At 49.3% G+C, this 18,534-nt stretch overlaps 2 protein-coding genes across 2 annotated transcripts; both read left to right on the forward strand.

Annotated features, from left to right (window-relative positions):
* Positions 1-5,909: 5,909 nt before the first annotated feature.
* On the forward strand, positions 5,910-13,163 carry LOC311187622 (nuclear RNA export factor 2-like; the record flags this gene model as incomplete). Its single annotated transcript, XM_084258968.1, has 19 exons — positions 5,910-5,993; positions 6,938-7,021; positions 7,117-7,221; positions 7,336-7,416; positions 7,501-7,603; positions 7,742-7,812; positions 7,935-8,042; positions 8,196-8,305; positions 9,888-9,924; positions 10,265-10,333; positions 10,414-10,469; positions 10,605-10,712; positions 10,830-10,885; positions 11,019-11,134; positions 11,229-11,271; positions 11,817-11,889; positions 12,392-12,598; positions 12,956-13,016; positions 13,110-13,163. The coding sequence occupies 19 exons, from the start codon at positions 5,910-5,912 to the stop codon at positions 13,161-13,163; spliced, it is 1,626 nt and encodes a 541-aa protein (XP_084115094.1).
* Positions 13,164-17,713: 4,550 nt separating this feature from the next.
* Positions 17,714-18,100, forward strand: BEX1 (brain expressed X-linked 1; the record flags this gene model as incomplete). The annotated part of the gene is made up of 1 exon (XM_084258522.1): positions 17,714-18,100. One exon carries the CDS (start codon positions 17,714-17,716, stop codon positions 18,098-18,100), a length of 387 nt encoding a protein of 128 aa, XP_084114648.1.
* Between the last annotated feature and the right edge of the window lie 434 nt (positions 18,101-18,534).

Here is an 18,534-nt window from a genome sequence, read left to right on the forward strand (position 1 = left end):
AAAATAAAAGCAATGTCTGTACTCTCAAAAGAAAAATATTAAAAACTTGGGGGTTGGGGAGTAAAGGGAGGATGACATCCAAAGGACTGTAATGGAGGACTATGGGTGCTTTGGTGGTAGGGGGGTAGGGGTGGCATGGTGACATGCGTGAACACGTTTCCCTAAATCTTCTACAGCATTGTAAACCAAAGTGAAAAAAGTTACAGAAAAAAAATTTTTTAAGTTTGAAAATATTTGCAACGATATGTAGACATAAAGGACTTCTGTTTCAGTAGAGAGACAAAAGATAACAAATAGTTTCCTATAAAGCAAAATGCTTTTCCAATGAGGATCTAGAAAGATGCCAAATCACTTTAACTGAAGAAATGAAAACCTGAAGATTCATATGTGAAAAAATTAATTTGCAGAAAATTATGTGATTGCAAAGTTAATAAAAAAATCTATCCGTGACTTTAATAAACACACAAATATTTTAAGATAGGTATGCACATTACCTAAAGAGAAGTGCATCTGGAAAATGTTGATCAATCTATTTACATTGAACATCTTGGATATCCGTGAGTCCTGGGGAGATGGAAGGTGTAGAACATTTTCATTTTCCAAGTATACAATTTTAATATTTAATATTTGAAATCAGGCCAATTTGTTGAAACACTTGAAAGGATGTAGTAACCAATTGACAAAAAACTCACATTTTTTTTAAAGATTTGTGTATTTATGCATACAAGAGCTGGGGTGCAGGCCAAAGGCGTGAGAGGTAAGAGGATTCACCAGAGACAGAGTGGGAAGCAGAACAGGCAGATCTACTGAAATACACTGCTGAGGAGAGCAGTGGGCAAGTCAGGAGAGGTCTGCTGTGCCATGTGGGTAGCTCCCTGGCCGGGGATCGAACTCATGCTGCAATGGCTGCCCATAGCTTCATAGTGCGGCAACTTAACCCCTTGCGCCACTAGGGATGCCCCAAGCCTCTGACTACTAGGGGGCATCTATCTACATGATAGTACCTTTTATTTATTTATTTATTTATTTATTTTTTAAAGATTTATTATTTATTTATTTATTTATTTGTACAAGCACTGGGTACAGTCAGAAGCGCGGGAGGGTGAGAGAACTCACCAGAGCCAGAGCAGGGAGCAGAGCAGGGAGAAGGACCGAAGTACACTGCTGAGGGGAGCAGCGGGCGGCAGGAGAGGTCTGCACGCCATGCGGGACCCTCCTCTGGTGGCCGGGGAGCAGCCGGGGATCGAACCGGCGCCGCAGAGGCCGCGGGCAGCTTCGTAACCCAGCGCTCAACCGCTGCGCCACCGGAGAGGCCCTGATAGTACTTTTTAAAGGGAAGGAAGTGACTTGGGTTTTTCTACTGTTAATACAATAACCCACCAAACTCTGTTGGCTATTTCCTTTATAGTTTACAGGACTTTTGTTGTTTATTTTGTTTTGCTTTTTGACATTATCTCTCTGGGATGGGCTGGAGCAAATTCTAGTCATACGACTATTTTCAGAACATTCTTTTATGTTGTCCTAACTTAAGAAAATCTCACATATTGCAGCACGACTTTAGAAATTTGTGCATAGAGAGGTCACCCCCATTTCCCCAAAGCTCAATTCTAGTTTCTGTTTCTTCAGGTAGCATCTGAATGACCTCAAACTCCAGCACCTATTAAGTCTGAACAATCTTGGAAAACTGGTGATTCTGAGATCAGAATCCCCTTGTGAGGAATACATGAATGAAAGATGCAATGTAGCAAATATACAGACCAGCCTAAACTGGCGGTCAGAATTCTCTGGGTTTGCAGAATGAAGGAACACGATGTAATATAATAGATACAGAACCTGGCATACAGGGTTTCCTGTGTTCATATCCACAAGTACCTGGGTCCCAGACCTCCTGATTCTAGTTGGCTGCCCTGTGTGAGTGGTTCAGTTGGAAATTTAGTTGCAACCCACAGGAGTAATACTACATTTCTCTAGTAGCAAACTCAGGGGGCAGTAGCAACAGGAAGCTGCGTCTCTTGTAGTTCCCAGAACTCTCCTCTCTGTGCCTTGAGGAGGAGACTGACTGTAAGGACTCCATTTTGTTCAGAGTAGCCGACCGTGTGGTTTGGAGCACTCTCTGGGGTTCCACAGAAGGCTTCCTGGATCTTCTCCAAACTCCCAGCTCCAGATCCCACAGATTGTTCTCACAAGGACCCTGTGAAGACATTGGTGGACGGTCACTGCTTTCAGGCCACAAAATGGGTAAGTTGGTCAGCATGAGGCCTTAGGTCCCTACAGGGCAGCAGAGTTTCCGGGTTCCCTTTCTCCCTCCCCCACTGAAAGGATACCCTGCTGAACCCTCTTTAGATGAGGGGTAGTGAGGACACAGGCTATTATTCATTCCTTGGAGGAAATAGACTGAGTGGGCCCTGAGGCACCTATCCTGATTCCACATGGAAAACTTCCCCTCCTGTGTAACTCCTATGGAAATTCACATGCCCTGGGTGAATTTTTATCCCTGGTTGGGGGTGGGGCAGAGAATCTGCCATTAACTTTGAATCCTCACATCAACTATTCCAGGTAGATTTTACTCTGAAATTTTCTTGAAGCTCGCTTTATGGCCCAGCATATGATCTATTCTGGAATGTTCTGTGTGCATTTGTTATGTGGGTTGCTCTGTGTCAACTAAGTAAATTTATGAATTTACTTAAATTCATGTTTTTACGTCTTCTCCATCTAGCTGAATTTTTGTGATTTCAGGTGTCAGTGTGGTGTATTAAAATTTCCCACTGTGAAAAAAAATTTCCCACTATGATTGTGATTTTCTCATTTCTCCATTGACTGCTGTCTTATTTTCCTTTGCAAATTTTGGCTTTAAGTTAAGACATGCATTTAAATCTAGAATTTTTGGTTAATACCTTCTTACTGCATTGAAACTTTTATCTAGTTAAGTTTTTTCTTTAAAGTATGTCTTTTCGGGCCTCCCCGGTGGCGCAGTGGTTGAGCACTGGGTTGTGAAGCTGCCCGCAGCCTCTGCAGTGCCGGTTCAATCCCTGGCCACGGGAGGAGGGTCCCACATGGCACGCAGGCCTCTCCTGGCGCCCGCTGCTCCCCTCAGCAGTGTACTTCGGTCCTTCTGCCTGCTCTGCTCCCCGCTCTGGCTCTGGTGAATTCTCTCACCCTCCCGCACTTCTGACTGCACCCAGTGCTTATATAAATAAATAAATAAATCTTCAAAATAAATAAATTATTTAAAAAAAAAAAGTATGTCTTTTCTTTTATTAATATGGCTATAGCAGTATTAGTGTGTAAACGGTATGTATTTTGTCAGGTTTTTTTTTATTTTTTAAATTTTCTGTATTGTAAATTTTACGTGTGTCTCTTTAAAGGAGCATATATTGCAGCGTTTTTTATTTTTATTTTTTAAAAATTTATTTATTTATGCATACAAGAACTGGGGTACAGGCCAGAGGTGTGGGGGGGGTGAGAGGATTCACCAGAGACAGAGTGGGGAACAGAACAGGCAGACTGACTGAAATACACTGCTGAGGGGAGCAGTGGGTGAGACAGGAGAGGTCTGCTGCACCATGTGGGTAGCTCCCTGGCCGGGGATTGAACTCGTGCTGCAGAGGCTGCCAATAGCTTCACAGTGCTATGCTTAACCCCTTGAGTTTTTTTTATTTTTAAATTTTCTGTATTATAAATTTTGCATGTGTCTCTTTTAAGGAGCATACATTGCAGTGTTTATTTTTTTTAATCCAGTTAAATAATATCTTTCTATTTGGAATACTTTGTCTGAAAATTTTAATATCAGTACAGATATAATTTGGTTTAAATATACCATATTGGGCCTCCCTGGTGTAGCAGGCGATTGAGCAAAGCGCTTTGGAGCTGTCCGCAGCCTCTGCAGTGCCGGTTCCATACCCGCAGGCCGCAGAGCGGTCCTCATGGCGTGTGTTTTGGTCATTCTGCCTGTTCTGTTCCCCACTCTGTCTCTGGTGAGTCCTCTCACCCTCCTGCGCATCTGCCCTGTACCCTGGTTCTTGTATAAATAAGATAAATCTTTAAAAATATATATACCATATTACTGTACATTTATTTTTGCCTGTTCTAAGTTTCTTTTCCTTTCCTTTGAATTGAGTGATATTTTTAAGCTATTGAATTATTGCTTCACTTGGCTAGATAAATATCATTTTACCATTCTTGTAGTGTTGGTCCTTAAATTAAACTGCACATCTTTACCTTTTCGCAGTCCACTGTGTTAGTTCTTTTTCAGCTCTTCAGACAATGAAGGGACCGTGGAGCACTTTGATTCCATTTACCACCTCCTAAATTATTGTTAGGTATTTTAACTCTATATATACTTAACCACCAGAAGAAATTATTATCATTGTGCTACGTAGTCAGTACTTATTTAGATTTTCTTAGATGTTTGCAAATGCTATTAATTTTTCTTTCCTATATCTTTGTGCTTCCATCTGGGATCTTATTTCTTCTGCATGAAGAGCCTTAAATATTTCTTTCAGTTTGAGTTATCAGTTTGAGTTATTTCCCCAGTCCTTGCTCCATTAACATCTGTGTGAAATGTATGTTTTTTTCTTCAGGAATTTTTTCTTTAGCATACTTTTTCTGCTGTTCATATTTGGTATACTAACTTGATGTCTTGTCACTTTTGGAAACTTCTAAACTAAGAACTCTTCAAATACCATTTCTTCACTGTTTCCTCCCCTTCTTTCGGAGATGAATTAAAACATGTGTTGGATATATCCACTATATCTCCTTGAATTCTTTCCCCCTCACTTTTGATGAAAATTTCATCAGACTAATCTTTCATTTCTCCAGTTATTCCTTTAGGCAAGGGCCTCACCTGTACCCTAATCTCACACCATAACACCAAACTTTGAGAAGACATTTTATTATACCCCCAGAACAGAGGAGGGAAGTGAGAGGTAGAGATGCTAAGAAACTTGCCCCAGGTCACCTAGCCTGAAAAAGACAGAGTAGAGACTATATCACTGATTAAACACTGCACCAGGCCCTTCCCTCTGTGCTTGTTCTTGCTCTCTCTCTCTCTCTCTCTTTTTAAGATTTATTTATTTATGCATACAAGAACTGAGGTGCAGGCCAGAGGTGGGGGTGGTGAGAGGATTCACCAGAGACAGAGTGGGGAACAGAACAGGCAGACTGACTGAAATACACTGCTGAGGGGAGCCACGGGTCAGACATCACACTGCTGAGGGGAGCCGCAGGTCTACTGCACCATGTGGGTTGCTCCCTGGCCGGCTGGGGATCAAACTGGGTGCTGCAGAGGCTGCAGACCGCTTCACAGTGCTGCGCTTAATCCCTTGCGCCACCAGGGAGGACCTATATTTCTTTTTAGATTATAAAAATCAGAAATATTTCTTCATTACCCATGATATTTTCCCAGCAGTTTTTCTGGTATCAGAACCATAGATGTGTTCTCAATTTCAGGGTACAATTGCGAAACTAACTCCCCAGAAAGAAGACCAAGATGCTGGGGCGTTTTCCGAAGGAGATATAGCAATTATTCTGAAGAAGTCTGTTGTGATGTTCATTCTTCATTTTACCAGCAGCGAGATGGACATCCAGGAAAAGCTCATGTTCACTTGGACACCTGCATAAGATAGTAAGTGACCTGTCCACCAGCTGAAATGTACCAGCCTGTGGAATACGTAACCCTGTATCCACCCATGTTGTTCCTTTCTCCAACCTGAAGGAATGACGAATGATAGGATCAAATTAATGTTTGAGCCAACTTTACTGCAGCCTTGCTCAGTTGGGTGAACGAGCATAGAAAACTTTCTGGGCATACGCGGACTAATTCCTTCTCTCCACTTCCCCACAGCTCTCCTTATGCTGTTCGATCCTGCCATCCGAGAGGCAATTTTTATAAACATGACCAAGGAGGGAACATGGAGGGAAAAGAAAAATCTCCAGAGAGTGTGATAGAGAGGATCCGACAAGATAAAAGCTTACGGAGCTGGTTCAAGGTCACAGTGAGTGTTGTAGCAAAATGGGCCTAACATGTAGAAAAAGGTAAGCAGAGGGGTTAGGCTGGACTTGTATGGAGATACTAGGTGCTTTTCTGGGACACAGAAATTGGTAATCTCTCTTTTTATTACTTGGAGTTAACATCCTAAGTTATCCAAGGGGAGACTCAAGTAATTTCTTAAGATAGGACAATAGCCGTTATTTCTAACTTTTATACCAGACTTGGATTTCCTAAGTACAGACTGACTGTGGGGGGACTTGGAAAGGTTGTACACAAGCAAAGGAGAACACTACCGTCAAGGAGAGGAAGCAGATCCGCACCAGAAGGCTCAGTTTGGCTCAAGCTGAACGTTGGAGGAGGATGAGGCTCTGGGCTTCCTGTCAGAAGGGGAGGGCAGGTCTGCCTTAGGTGGGGTCTCTTGGAACTTTATTAAAAAAGTACATATTAATCATTTAAAATTTATTATTTGAAGAAAAATCTATTTTTTAATTAATTTATTGATTTTCTTACATCATCATTAATTTTTGTGCTGTATTTGATTTCTCCCCTCAGATGTCATCCCTGTAGTTCCCCCCCCATCATAGCCCCCGTGACCCGTGATCACCACCATCGCTTGTTCTCTTCCCTCCCCTGTTTTAGCCCCTCCGCCTTCCCTTCCCCTGCTGTGTGCCTCAGATCTGTGGTCAGCCTCCAGGTTTTGTCTTTTTCTTGACCTTTCGTTCAGTAAAGAAAAACATTTGAACAGAGAGGGAAGGTATTTAGGAAATCCAGGCCTGGTACAAAAGTTAGAAATAATGGCTATTGTCCTATCTTAAGAAATTATTTGAAAGTCTTCAAGCTTCGAAATAAGCTTTTAAAAAGGTATGAAAGGAAGACCTGCTTGGGCCTTATCTTCGACTTAGATCCCATTATGTGCCTCTCCACTCCCATCTTTTCTTTGGCTCCTAGATTCCATTCGGTATAAAATATGATGAGAAGTGGCTGCTGAAATTGATCCAGAAGGAATGCAGCATCCCATTCACCCCAGTCGGGGTAAGAGGCAGATAGGAGGTAACAGGGAAGATGAAGACCCAGGTGAGTAGTAGCTCCAGTCTCATAATCTGTTTCTCTTGCTCGTCTCCCTATAGTTTCACTATGAGAAAATGCAGGCCCAGTTCTTCGTCGAGAATGCCAGCGTTGCCTTCATACTGAAGAATGTCAGCGGGAAGATTTGGGACAAGGACAACGAAAAGGTGTGTGTCGAGGAAGTGACCAGGCTTGGCTGGAAAACAGCAGAACAGGTCGTAGTGGGGTCTTAGGCCTCAGGGTTCCTAGTATTTGCCCAGCCCCTCTTGTGTTCTCTGCAGATAACTCTCTTTGTCAGCCCCTCTAATGTACCCGACTCCGTGCAAAAGCAGCCGAAGTCAGGAAACTCAGAGCAGAGAAAGGTAATGCAGATGCCACAGAGGTTGTGCTCACCCATTCAGACCCACCCCTGCCTCCCCACCTACCGCTCCTCTCCACCCCCTCAGACACAGAGCCGAACTCCTTCTCTGATTCTGCAGCTGCCCGTGAACAAACTGTGTGATGCCTCCCTGCCATCTCTTAGCATCCAGAGATGCTACATTAACCCTGGTATTGCTGACAGCACTCATACTAGGGGAGTGAGGGTGGAGGGGTCTGTCTGGGAAGGAGACGTGGGGATGGTAATGTGGGGAGGGCTTGGTGCTAGACGTGTCAGTCTTCTGATTCCCTGCTCTCGACTTCCTGCAGACTTGATGGCCCAGGGATCTAAAAATGTCATGGCTGCCTCACTGAAGATGCACGAAGAGAATGTTCCCACAGTGAGGACGTAGGCCCAGTGCTGGGATTGGTGTAATGGGTGCCAGAGATTAGGTAGAAGGCACAGATTGTTCTCAGATACCCCCTGTTGGGACCCTCACTCTTAACTCTTCCCTCATCACAGCTTTTGTCCTTGAACCTGAGCAAAATGAACCCTTACCAGCTGGGTGGCCCAACCGACATCCTGCAGGATGCCTCCAGCATCAGGGACCTGAACCTCTCCAAAAGTGAGGTGAGGTGTCTTATTCAGATCCTTCCTTGAAGGGAAGGTGGGACGGTTCATCAAGTGGTGACAAGAGACAGGGAAGTAGATTTCCAGGGAAAGAATGGAAACAGAATTGTAGGATCATCCTGCATTTCCACATAGTTTCTTCCATAATCACAGGTGAAGTCTGCAGGGGAGTTGGAGAGAGACAAAGAGCTGAAACCAGAAGAGATGTGTGCAGAGAGAGATTCCCTGCGCACCACCTTTCCAGATAAGTCAAGCAACATAAGGTAAAAATACCCTCTTCCCTGCCCAGGAGGCGGCAGGCCTGGCCTTCGGGAGAACCATGGGCCCGAGTCTGCCCTCTCCCCTCCGTGTCCCTCAACTGTGCTCAGAGCTCTCCTCTCCTTCCTCTGACCCGCTCGCTGTCCTCCCACTCTGGGGTCTGGTCCTGAGTCTGCCTCCAGCCTCTCTCGCGTGCCCTGCCAAGCGTGTGCCCCAGGAAGCAGGGCTTCCCTCCTCGCCCGGGACCACCAGTCACCAGCCTGAGCCCGATGTGGTGCCCTGGACGAGAAGGGACGTCCAGCCGGGCTGGTGCTGAGATGGGCCTTCCGGTCCCGTGCTGGCACCAGGCTGCCCTCTCCTGTTCTGGGGGTGCCCACTTTCCTAGCGTCAAGGGCCCCCCTCCAATCCCAGCTTGACACGGGGCTTTCCTGGCCCGGGCTGGGGGCTGAGGCCCTGGGTGGCTGTCATCATGTCATTGTCCCTCCGGCCCAGAGCCAGGAGCTGGGACCTCCTTGGAGAAACCTGGGTTTCCTGAGCCGGGGGTCAGAGGTGGGCCACCCCCGGTGAGCAGAGGCTTCCCGAGGGAGGGAGGGAGGGAAGGCAGAGGGCAGCGGCGTCTGAGGACGCAGAGGACGGGCCTCTCTCGGGCACTGTCCCTCCCTCCCTCCCTCCACCCGGCCATGGTCCTGCCTGGCCCCGCAGAGGTGCCCCGGGTAGCCCGTCAGGGGTCTGGGTTCCCAGGCAAGGGGCCAAGGAAGACAGGCACAGGTGCCCAGGGCCAGCAGAGAGAAGGCGGGGACATCAGCGGGGCCGCAGACCCTCCCCCCACGCTGAGCTGGGCCTGGCCCTTCACTCCTCTGGGGAGGGTGTCCAGCGCCCATGGTTGCCCCGTTGTTCATGCCCAGTTCGGATTGGGCTGCAAGAGTGAGGAAGGCTCAGCTGGTACCCAGAGGGCCCCAGCCCCACAGGTGCATGCTTCCCACGCCCACGTGGGGCCTCAGGGCCAGCCAGGGGCAGGTGAAGAGAAGGCCTGCAGCGGGGGAGCCAATTCCCCTTCCTTCCTTCTGCTTCCTGCCCCCTTCCCTTTGCCTTCTCTCTCCTGTGAGCTGCACCTCTGGGACTCTCCTGTCTCCTGTCCTGCCTTCACCCCTTTCAGTCTTCATGCGCCCCCTTTCCATCCTGCCTGCCGAGTTCCACCTCACTCACCTCCTGCCCAACATCCGGGGACCACTGTCCCTGGTCCTGGGAGAGTGCTGGACCCCGAGTGAGGCAGCAGCGCCCTGGGCTCCCAGGCCATGCCCTCTTCTCTCTGGAGCCCTCAGGGGGGACACAGAAGGAGGCAGGGAGGGGGGCGGAGTCCTGGGGCCTGGGCTCCAGATGCTGTGTCTTGTGGCGGTGGAGAGGGAGTTGGGGGGGGTGGGGGGTGGAGGGAAAGGGAGGGAGAGAGACCTGCCTCTGTCAGTCCATGGGAAGGTGCCCAGGGCCCTGGACCACTGGGAGGCAGGGGCTGTCTCTGGTGTGGGTGCTGCCCCCCCAGCCACCTCTGCTCCAAGTTTCACTTTCTCTGTTTTGTCTTGATTTTGGCAGCTCCATCCTGGAATTGTTCCCCAAGTTAATGCGCCTGGTAATTGTATTCCTCTTCATTGGCTCTTCTAACTGGCACTGATGCCACCCACTGAACCCCCTTAGGGCTTGTCCAAGGTACACCGTAGATCTGACCCTTAAACCCATGGAGGTGCAGCCCCACGTGGGAAGCTGACAGAGGCTCTGGGCCTTCTCGCAAGTTCTCCACAAATTCTGGCATGCCATGGTGATGAGCCCCCCTGCATCCCTGGCCCTGGAATTTCCAGGGCCATTTTACCCCTGACCTCTGACCCTCACCCTGCCCTGGTGGTCCCTTCCTTTCCCCTGATCGACCAGGAGCACCTCCTGGTCTGCGCTGCTGACTTGCTCTTGCTTCCCAGGAAGGGCAGGACTCACTGCCCCCAAGTGACTTTGATCTGCAAGCCCAGAAGAAGTTGCCAACCTGCAAGGTGAGGAGGAGGATCAAGCAGGGCTTTAGGGGGTACATGAGGACAACTATCAGCCATAGTCCTGACTGTTTTCGTTTCAGGGAAGCTTCTTTGGATCTGAGACACTGAAGAATATAATTCTGCAATTCCTGCAGCAGTAAGTACTCCTGGGGCTACAAGGAAAGCAGGGCCTGGAGAGATGGGGTCACTAAGGCTCAGGATGGCTCACTGGGTCTTATCTCATTTGGGGTCCAGATCACAGAGATCCACTTTGCCCTTTGCCTCCCCGCAGGTATTACTGGATCTATGACTATGGGGACAGGAAGAGTCTCCTCGGTATTTATCATGAACAAGCCTGCTTCTCCCTGAGTATTCCTTTCAACCCCAAGGACCCAGCTCTGTGAGTATCACAGCCTACACTCTCATCCTGCTGCTGGGCCTCCCCAACAGATGGGCCAGCTCCTGAGAACACCCCCACTGGCCTGACACCACCTCCTGTTCTTCTTTCTCCTATTAGCAGCATGTGGCAGTACTTCAGAGACAGCAGGAACATGATAAAGCTCAAGGATTCCTGTAAGTGGGTGATGGGGGAGACTGGGCAGTGAAAGGGCACGGATTGGGGCGGTGTCAGTTGCAGGGTGCAGGGTATGGTGGTCCTGGCGGTCCCTGACCTTTGATTGCATCACCTCCCACACCCCACCAACAGACACGCGGTATCAGCTGCTGAGACATACAAGCCCTGAGATTGTGAGCACCCTGTGCGTGCTGCCCCAAACTCAGCATGACCTCGGCTCCTTCCTGGTGGACTTGTGGGCCCACACGGTGAGCACCCGCTTCCTCCCTCGGGCAGGCCCAGAAAGCCACAGTGGGTGGGAGGCTTCGGTGGTGACTGAGCACCCGGATGCTTCCCTTTCAGGAAGCCATGCTCTGCTTCTCTGTCCACGGGGTGTTCAGGGAACGTGAGTATTTGTAGAGCGTCCCCCAGACCCCTTAGAGCTCCCGCCCGCTGACTGGGCTCCCTCACAATTCCGCCAGCTTCCCAGATCCCTTTCCCAGCCCCCCATTCCCTGTGTTCTTCAGTCCCCCCCAATCTATCCTGGCCTGCCCTGCCCCCCGCCTGTCTGCCCCACCCCCACACCACTGGGGGGTGAGGGAGGGACACAGGCTGCAGGGTTCCATGGCTCTCACCCCAGATGCTTCCTCTGGGAACTTGGAGCCCCTGCTGAATCTCTCAGTTGCCTCACTTTCAAATGGGGCTGCTGACACCCCAGTCTCGGTCAGCTGCGGAACGCAAGTGGTTGAGCCGTGGGCCGGTTGTCCCAGGACCCCAGTAGGGCCGTGTCCCTGGGAGCAGATGGCACCTGTTTTTGCCCTGCCCGTTCCGGACACCCTGTCCCCCGCTTCAGCCTGGGTACCCAGGGAGACCCTGACCAGGGAACACCATTGAGTGTGTGAAGCATGTGAACCCCAAGGGGATGTTATTGTCTGTTGTTTGTCGTTGAAGTGGTAGGAAAGTCTCCATTCTCTGTTCGTGCCTTCACTAAGACCTTCATCACTATCGCTGGCCGCAATTCCAGGTGAGCCCCGTGTTGGATGTGGGACACCCAGGGCAGCCTGGGCCAGCAGTGGGGGATGTGGCCATGCAGCCCCCCGGGTTTCCTCAACATTGTGCACAGCCTGCTGGTGGAAAGGGGAGCAGTCTGGCCTTGTGGTTAGGAGCATGGGCCAGGAGTCAGCTCTGGGGTTCCCTGCCTGACCCCAACCCTCACTGGCTGTGTGACCTTGGTCTAATCACATGACCTGTGTGTGGCACGGGGTCTCCTCTGCAGATGGGCTTAGAGTGTCCTCTCCTGTGCTTTACACAGCACACACACTGGGATTCACCCTCTACATGTGGTGATGCTGGAGGCAGTCTCTGTGGTGGTGGACTCTGTGGGAGGGTGCAGGTACCCCCAACGATGCTGGGAGGCAGGCACAGGAGGGGTGTGATAGGAAATGGCTGCTGAGGGGCACAAGGAGGAGCAGATCATTGTTGGGATGTCTGTCTTTCCATTGTCTGAGGGCCTGTTTTCCCTCCAGTCTCTGCATCATGAATGACGAGCTGTTTGTGAGGGACGCCATCTGCAATGACTCCCAGAACGCGTTCTCCATGCCACCGTCACTGCCCGTGCCCACCGTGCCCACTGCTGCACGCCCTGTGCGCTTCCCCTTGCAGCAGCAGCAGCAGCAGCAAATGGCACAGGCTTTCACAGCCCAGTGTGCGATGAACCTCCAGTGGTCTCAGGAGTGAGTGCTGGGTGTGCAGCGGGACAAGTGGGAGCTGGGAGAACCCAAGAAGTGAATAATTGGAACTAGCAAGTAAATTGTTTTGCTTTTTATTTCCCTCTGTACATATAAGCTACACAGTTGGCTGGAACAGCCTTGCATTACTTTTCTGAATTCCATGGAACTCATTCCTTTATTGAGAGATGTTTGGGTTCCAGTGGCTTTCCCATGACACACTGCCACAGAGCTCATGCCGCTGCTTGTGACACAGTGAATGTGGAGGCATGTTTCGCTTACACAGACTGAGAAATGACACTGTGTGATCAGAGTGTCTCCACTTGGTCCCAATGGATGTTGCCTGTCCTTCTTCCACCACAGGTACCTTCAGGATAATGGCTGGGACAGCGCCAGTGCTGCACCAGTTCTTGCTCAGCCCAAGGTGAGGCCCGAGGAGTGGAGGGCAGGTGTCTGGGGGACACTCAGTGCTCCTGGCTTTGCTCATCCCCTAAATCCCTCCCTTCACTTTCTTCAGGTCCAGGGCTTGATCCCAGAGGAGCCCCTCACACAGATGTATCCAGGACCATGAGCACACATGGGCCTGACAAGAAACCCTTGGTGTCCTCATCTTCATCTGCATCATCTTTGTTGCATTTTTTCCTCCAGGCTGAATATAACCCTATGACTGAGCTGCTAGGTCTGCTTAGGGCTGGGAAGCCCATTTTTGGCAAATGTTCATCCACCCAGAGGGCAGCTGTTCTGTGTGTTTATCTCACCCAGCATCCCTATTTCTTTTGACAATAAAGGATGAAATTGCATCTTATGTATCCCTGAGAAATCCATTCTAGGATTTTTCCATCCATCACTGGTGTACAGAGGAGGAAAGGGAAAGTCAGCGAAGTCAGAGAGGGTCAGCAACTCCTGGAGAACAACAGGTAGAGACTCAAGTCCCGGGGCCCCTAAGCCCTGGGCTGAGTGTGCACTTCAGGGTCATGTGGCTGCAGAGATGGGGAGGTGCTCTGTTGCCCCAGTAAACTTGAGGGCTGGGGTTCTGTGCCTCTAGTGCATTAGCCAAATGTTTTTAAGTAGAGAACAGTATTGTTTCTTAACTTTACAAATCTATTAAAATTGAACAATTCTTTTTTAAAAAAGATTTATTTATTTTTATACAAGAACCAGGGTGCAGGCCAGATGTGCGGGAGGGTGAGAGGATTCACCAGAGACAGAGCGGGGAACAGAACAGGCAGACTGAGGAAATACACTGCTGAGGGGAGCAGTGGGCAAGACAGGAGAGGTCTGCTGTGCCATGTGGGATTCTCGCTGGCCGGCCGGCTAGGATCAAACCCGTGCTACAGAGGCTGCGGACAGCCCCACGGTGCGGCCCTCAACCGCCTGTGCCACCAGGGAGGCCCAAATTGAACAATTCTTTTAGGAAACATTAAAAAGCACATGAAAACCTGGGAGGAAAACAATAATCCTCATATATGGCTGACATTGGATTAATAACCTTGACAGATGAAATCAGTAGAGAAGGGAAACTGTAGAATTGTTATAACTAAATAAGAATGCCCAACAGATCTATAAAAACTACCCAACCATAATAACCTACCAAACAACAGCAAACATTGAGATAAGGCACTACATGAGAAAAGAATACTAATGTTAGTTCTCTTCAGAAAAATTAATGTATATGCGTGTCTCTATATTAATATATTAGTTCCCTAGGGCTGCCATAGCATTGACATAAAGCGGATGGCTTAACGCAACAGAAATGCATTTTCTCACCATTTGGGAGGGGAGAGGTTCTAGGGGAGAATCCTTTCTTGCTTTTCCAGCTTCTAGTTGCTTCTGGTATTTTTTGGCTTGTGGCAACATAAATCACCTCAGCCTCCTACTTTACTTGGTATTCTTATCTGTACCCTCTTTTCCAAGCATCGCTTAATTCGTGGCTACTGTAATCCAAGGGTTGCAGATGAAAATCCCAAATTTGACTGTGATGACGTTTGTGAATATTTCTGAGTATACTGAAAACTACTGAATTGAACATTTTAAATGGGCAATTCTTGTAATATGTGAATTATAGTTCCATAATGCTGTTTTAAAAAGATAAAAGGAGGATCTTATCCAGATTTGCTTATTAATTGAATATGCGGGACAATGAAGAAATAGAAAAGAAGCAGGTCCAAGGTGAGAATAAATGACTAGAGAAAGACAGCATGAGTTCAGGGACTTTTTTTAAAAAAGATTTATTTATTTATGCCTACAAGAACTGGGGTACAGGCCAGAGGTGCGAGGGGGAGTATAAGGGGTAGGGTGAGAGGATTCACCAGAGACAGAGTGGGGAGCAGAACAGGCGGATGGACTGAAATACACTGCTGTGGGGAGCAGCGGGCTAGACAGGAGAGGTCTTCGGTGCCACGTGGGGAGCTCCCTGGCTGGCAGGGTATCTGCTGAGAGGCTGTGGATAGCTTCATAGTGCTGTGCTTAACCCCTTGCGCCACCAGGGAGGCCCAAGAGACTTTTTAAATTTTTTGAGAGAGAAGGGATCACAGACTCTTGAAAATCTGCTAAGTATGGCCCCTTTCTCCCCGTCCCATACAAATGTAAATATACCACTGTCACACACACACCCCCTTATTACAGATTATTTCGAATAACACAGACTTCTGAGTTGAGAATGCCTAATGTAAGGTTATTCAGATGGTCAACAGACAATGTTCCTCAGACCCTGACATAATTGCGGGATTACCAAGGTGGGTAAGGACTGGCAGATAGTGACCCTGTAGTAAAGGTGGGTTCTTCCTCAGTGGCCTGGAGCTGAGGAAGTTAGGGTGAGAATCCCAGCAGTCTGCACTTCCTAAACCAGGTGAGACACAAGAGAAGGTCCTAGGGGCACTGATATTGTCCTCATTGACAAGGTGGAAAATAGGAGAGAATAGACAGACAAGGGAAGATGTCCCCTCAGCAATCACTTCTCTGTACCCCTGGAATCCCCCCCACCAGGTATAGAAGGTTTCCACTATGAGAGCTGATCCTTCCCCACACCCCAAGTCCCATGTGGCACTTGAGTCACTAAGTGGGAATTTGGAAAAGAATGGAGGCAAGAAGCCAAAGGAATTGACTCAGGCCAGTAGTCCTACAGTATCGTAGTAAGCCACGGTCAGGAGCCAGAATATAGGAAAGGAGAGACTCTGGAATGTGGCAGAGGGAGGGTCCAAACCTCCCCAATCTCTTTGTCAGGGCAGGCGTGATTTATCTCCCTCTGTTGGCCTCAGCCTCACAGCTTTTCCCTTTGCTGATGTCTTCAAAACCATCAATAATTACAACCGTTACATTTCAGCAGATGACTTCAGTCATCAGCAAATGCCTTTCCACATTTAATGAATGTGTATTATGATCGAACAAAATATAAATGTTTCTTAATGAAAGTTGAATTTGTCCCATAAGGAGAAAATTTGTCCCATTTTATTTATATAAAATGGCCAAGTTCTGACAACTGGGTTTCTCCTTAAACATTCGCATTTTCAAAACACCGATTGTGTTCAGGAGGATTTCCCCTTATTTCTCCTTTTATTCCCATAAAATTTTTAAATAAATTAGAATGTTCTTAAAGATTAATGTACCTGGCACCCCGAGAAAATATTTTCTATGTGGTACATAAACCGGGGAACATAAACAAGGAGGGTTTTCACTCTCCCAGGCTGAAATATGTCTTTTACAAATGAAATTTCATAATTTTCAGTTTTTGAGGCATTGTGAATTTTAAAGAAGGAAATAAAGAGAAATTATTAGGAAGGCGATATCAGCCAGGGAGTAAAGGACAGAAACAGAAAAGACCTAAGTGAATAAGTGAATGCTAAGTTGGGGGTGGGGATGGGGGGGTGGGGGGGATGGGGGAGTGAGGGGCTTCAGACCTCCCCTGAAGACCAGAGAAGGGCAAACCCGGGCCTCGGGGGGTCGCGCGACAGCCGTGGGCCATCGGATTGGCGAGGACGAGCCCCGCGACACGGTGGTGCGCCCCGGGTGCCCGCGCGGGGCGGAGCAGAGGGAGCCCGTGCGTGCAGGGGGGGCGGTGGGGAGGGTCCGGTCCTGCCGCCCGCGGGCCAGTGGGGGTGGGGTGGGGAGGAGGGCGAGCTCGGCGGTGACGCGGGGCCCTCACGTGACCGGGAGCTGCAAAGCGACGCAGCCCTCGGCGCAGTCGTCACTCGCGTCTGGGTACCAGGTCCCCGCTGCCCTGCGCGCGGCGGGCTGGCATCGGGCCCGGGGGAGCGGAGCAGGTAAGGGCCCCGGGGCCCGCGCGCCCAGGCCGGGGCGGCGGCGGCCTGCGGATCCCGGCGTCCAGCGCGGGGCTCAGTGCGGCGGATCCCGGCCGGCCTTCCCCGCGCCCCGGCATTCCTGGGAACGTAAATAGTAGCCCCTTGGGGGCGGGGATGCTGGCGCGGCTGGGTTCCATGGGGGGCAGAAAAGCGAATAAGGGCAATGGAAAGCCACCCCCAAGTTCCTGCACGAAAATGGTGAACCTCCGGGTGGGAAGCTTGCCATGGTCGCTGTGAGTGGAGACTGAGGGAACAGACCTGGCGGGGGAGGCTAAAAGAACCCGGGGAAGTGGGAATGGGGGAGTGTACAGGAGGCAGCGGGTTGGCGCCCTGCACTTGCCTGTAGCAGGCCCTGCTCCACGTCTGCCCTCCCTCCCCTCCGCTTTTGCAGGTCTGCTGGTCCAAGTGTCGCGGCGCACCTCACAGCGTGAATCGCGAGGAGGAGGAGACAGCAAGGATAGGCCCAGGTCGGTGCAAGGAACAGTGGTGGGCGGCGGGGTGCAGAGCCAGTCCGAGACCCCCTCCAACTTCCCCAACCACCTTCCTCCATTTTGCTGCCTGCAGAGGCCCAGGGAATGGATCTGTAGGGAAAATGGTGGGTTTGGGGGGATGGGAAGGGAAGAAAGTGAGAGGGAGGGGGGAGAGCTCCGATTGGAGGCCCCCTAGAGGGCGCACGAAGCCTCTCAGGTGGGAAAAATGAAATTTAAAAAACAACCTTTGATACGCAGCGTTTTGAAAGCTGAGTAGTGGGGGCCTCTGTCCTCGGTGCTGATCAGTCCACCAGAAATTCACTCCCTTCTCTCGCCTATTGTCTCCTAGGATAATGGAGTCCAAAGAGGAACAAGTGGCAAAAGATCTCAACATGGAAAATGCCAACGCGGGGCATGAGAAAAAGGAGGAAAAGGAGCACGACGCTAATAAAGGAGAGCCCTTGGCCCTCCCTTTGGAAGCTGGTGAATATTCTTTGCCTAGAGGAAGCCGTAGGCGGTCCCGCATCCGGCAGCCCATCCAGCAGTATAGATGGGAAGTGATTGAGAAGCTTGGAGAGCCACAGGCGAGGGTGAGAGAGGAGAATATGGAAAGGATTGGGGAGGAGGTGAGGCAGCTGATGGAAAAGCTGAGGGAAAAGCAGTCCAGTCATAGTCTGCGCGCAGTTAGCACTGACCCCCCTCGCCAAGACCATCATGATGAGTTTTGCCTTATGCCTTGAATCCTGTTGTTTCCCCTGAAGCTAATAGGGAGACACGCCTGCTTCCTAAACTTACATGTTTGTGATGTACCTTTGTTGTAAACCTTTTGATGTCATTAATTTCTGGTGGGTCTCTTACTACCAACTTAGAGTTGAATGTTGTGTTTTTCACCCAGTCTGTAAGATTTTGTTAGCAGAGGAATTTTACCTATTGCATGGGAAAAAGCTCATTATATATTGTGAAGTTAATAAAGCAGTTTAAAAAATCAACCTGTGTATGTATTCTTTTTATTTTAAATCTTATTTAGTACACAAAGAGAAAAATCCTTAAATTAAATATACCAAGGGATTAACCTAGGGACTCATTTCTGTAAGTTAAGTTGATGTGTGTTCTTTTATATTTTCTGTAGTTTGATAAGAAATGGACACTTTTTAATGACCTTATGAAAGCGGTA

Source organism: Talpa europaea (assembly GCF_964194135.1).
Source record: "Talpa europaea genome assembly, chromosome: X".
Taxonomy (NCBI): Eukaryota; Metazoa; Chordata; class Mammalia; order Eulipotyphla; family Talpidae; genus Talpa; species Talpa europaea.